Source organism: Spea bombifrons, chromosome 9, assembly GCF_027358695.1.
Source record: "Spea bombifrons isolate aSpeBom1 chromosome 9, aSpeBom1.2.pri, whole genome shotgun sequence".
In the NCBI taxonomy this organism is placed as follows: domain Eukaryota; kingdom Metazoa; phylum Chordata; class Amphibia; order Anura; family Pelobatidae; genus Spea; species Spea bombifrons.
This window is the reverse complement of record NC_071095.1, coordinates 10,773,646-10,776,433: the sequence shown is the minus strand read 5'-3', so window position 1 is coordinate 10,776,433 and position 2,788 is coordinate 10,773,646. Positions and strand designations below refer to the sequence as shown.

At 52.3% G+C, this 2,788-nt stretch overlaps 1 protein-coding gene across 1 annotated transcript; it reads left to right on the top strand.

The window, feature by feature from the left end:
* Positions 1–730: 730 nt before the first annotated feature.
* Positions 731–2,528, top strand: ZBTB25 (zinc finger and BTB domain containing 25). The gene is made up of 2 exons (XM_053475347.1): positions 731–937; positions 1,420–2,528. The coding sequence occupies exons 1-2, from the start codon at positions 765–767 to the stop codon at positions 2,522–2,524; spliced, it is 1,278 nt and encodes a 425-aa protein (XP_053331322.1). The 5' UTR covers positions 731–764; the 3' UTR covers positions 2,525–2,528.
* Positions 2,529–2,788: the final 260 nt, after the last annotated feature.

Below are 2,788 nucleotides of genomic sequence, written 5' to 3'. Positions count from 1 at the left end.
GCGCCAGGGAATGGGGTCCGGGCAATAGAGCAGCCTCAGGGTGTTTAAAGTGGGGGCATCAGTGTGATGATGAGTGCCCTATCTTGCACCAAGTGCCCCATCCGAGTACCCCATCCTGCACTGAGTACCCCATCTTGTCCCGAGTGCCCCATCCGATTGCCCCATCGTACGCGGAGTTCCCCGATTGCCCCATCCTGGAGCTGAATGAGATTTTGGAATCCACGCAATCAACGTTTACTTTCAGAATCTTCCCGTTGATTCCAGAGATTCCGATCTGAGTTAATCTCGGCGTTTGGGATCTGCACGTCACGGAATTCGATCCTTCTGTATAAAAAACCCGAACGTAGGGGAAACCCTAAAAAGCTGACCCTGTGTCATTCACGTGATAGGATCCGTAGCCTTTATTTTAAATGTAAATGTTTAGTTATCATAACAGATTACGACACGTATTGTACGACCGGACTTTCTATCATTTATTGTTTTATATAGCGCCGTCATATTCCGTAGTGCAACAAATCAGTCCAGATAATGATTCTTCTGCCTGTCCGGGCTTCGTCGTAACAACAAGTCACGGGCATAGGACTTTTTTTTGATGGGCTATTAAACGGTTAATATAAGAGTCTCCGGGTCAGAAAGTTTATAAAGGTCCCCGTGATGCCAGCGATTCCGTGTTCCACCTGAACCCCCCTCCCCTGAAACAAAATCTCGCTGTTTGAGATTGAAGGGTTTTGTGACGAGGTTCTGTTGCGTTGTTTTCAGGAAGGATGGACGCTTCCAGCCACAGCCTTGCGTTGCTTCAGCAGCTGAACCTGCAGCGAGAGTTTGGCTTCCTCTGCGACTGCACGGTGGCCATCGGGGACGTCTATTTCAAAGCCCACAGAGCGGTGCTCGCGGCCTTCTCAAGCTACTTCAAGATGATCTTCATTCACCAGTCTAGGTCTGATCGCAGGTTTATCTGATGCCGCTTTGTTGGTCCGTCATTCGAACAAAACCCATTGTCACGTTCTTCAACAAATAACTGAGAAACCAAAAACATCTTATCTGAACATTCTGGACACAGAATTTCTAGATATGAAGCTCTAGAGCAGGCGTGTCCAACCGGCGGCCCACCAGCTGCTGCAGGACTACATCTCCCATACTCCTCAACCAGCTCCTTCGCTGAAAGAGCATTCTGGGAGATGTAGTCCTGCAGCAGCTGGAGGGCCGCAGGTTGGACGCTCCTGCTCTAGAGCTTCCAATGAGTTGAACATCTCGGGGAGACTTCAAATGTGTTGTCCGGAATACCCTGGAATGAAAGTTCTTAGAGCTGTCATTGTGCCGACTTCACCCTTCATGAATAGACCCTTGGTCTTTGTGTTGACTGCTAATTACCTGGAGTGCTAACGACTTATTCAACTGTTTGGGTTTTGTTTTTTTTAGTGAATGTATAAAAATCCAGCCGACAGATATTCAGCCCGACGTCTTCAGCTATCTTCTGCATGTTATGTACACCGGAAAGACCCCGAAGCAAATGGTGGATCAGTTCCGACTGGAGGAAGGAGTCCGATTTCTCCACGCAAACCTCTTTCCGGCGTCGCCCAAAGAGCCGCGTCGAGCGAAACCGTCGGAAACGCTACATTCCTCCAATTTATATGGCATTCAGATCTCGACGACCCAGAAATTACCAAAGGAGTCGATCGATATCAGGGACCACCCTTCAAACGCGGCACGGTCCACCATGCAAGGGGAGCACCCCCATCTGCAGCTGTCTCTCGCCATTGGGCTGGAAGGCGTCGGGCCGGAACAACAGAGCTCCCCTTTTCCCGGTCCGGCTGCCGTGAAGTCCATGGAGGAGATCCAGAAGACGACGGCGTCCATCAAGCAGGAGGCTCCAGAACCCGAAGCGGTTTCCTCACCGGAACGATCCGTTTCGTCTCCGGAAGGTTCAGAAGCAGGCTTTCTGAAGGACGGGAGTCGGGCGCACTCGTGCCACTACTGCGGTGAAAACTTCCAGTCCCGTCTTAGCTTACGAGACCACCTACACATCCACGTATCTCAGTCTCTTCCGTTCGGGGTCCCTTCGTCCATTCTAGAGGGCGACGACCTGGGCGAGGTCCGCCCCGTGCCGGACACCATGGAGGACGCGGAAAGTTACCGGCTTGGAAGCCTCCTTCTCAACAGGAACGACGAGCCGCTCCAGTCGTCGAACCTGTCTTTTTTGTCGAAAGATGCCGACCCCTTAGAATTAAACTGCAACTTCTCGTTCCTGAGGAAAAGGAAATTCAGCTGCGTGTCGTGCGGACACAAATTTACGAGGCGGAACCAGCTGCTGGAACACCCGTGCGCCCACAAAACCAAGCCGCTCAAGGTCAACCGGTCCCCGAGGTTCGGTCACCGGGCGGAGCAGACGTTGGAGTCTTACGGCAACGACCTGACGGATTACAACGAAAGATCTTCGGACGCGTCACAAGACCACCCAGAATTCCCCGGAGAAACAGAGCCCACCCCCCAACAGGGATCCGTGGAGTCCGTTTTGGTGGAGTAACGAGGCTGTTATCTGCCCTCAACGCAAGCCACCCGGCGTCGCTAACCACCCTCGCCCTTGGTCGGTTGGGTCAGGAGATGCAACAAATCCCACCATGATCTGTTGTATCGTTTTCCTCCACTGATCTGGGGGGGGTCGGTTTAGGTCGGTTCCTAATGGACTCCCTGCGACCACCAGCCCCAACTTAATAGGTAATCTACCAAAACGTAGAGAGAGGTCCCTCCTGTAACATCCCATCGTGTAGAACACGGGACCATCCGAGGG

Excerpts from the sequence above, each read along its gene's own strand:
- ZBTB25 (XM_053475347.1), top strand. The coding sequence starts at position 765 with ATGGACGCTTCCAGCCACAGCCTTGCGTTGCTTCAGCAGCTGAACCTG. Across the intron at positions 938-1,419 it reads ATCTTCATTCACCAGTCTAG|TGAATGTATAAAAATCCAGC; the intron begins GTCTGATCGCAG and ends TGTTTTTTTTAG.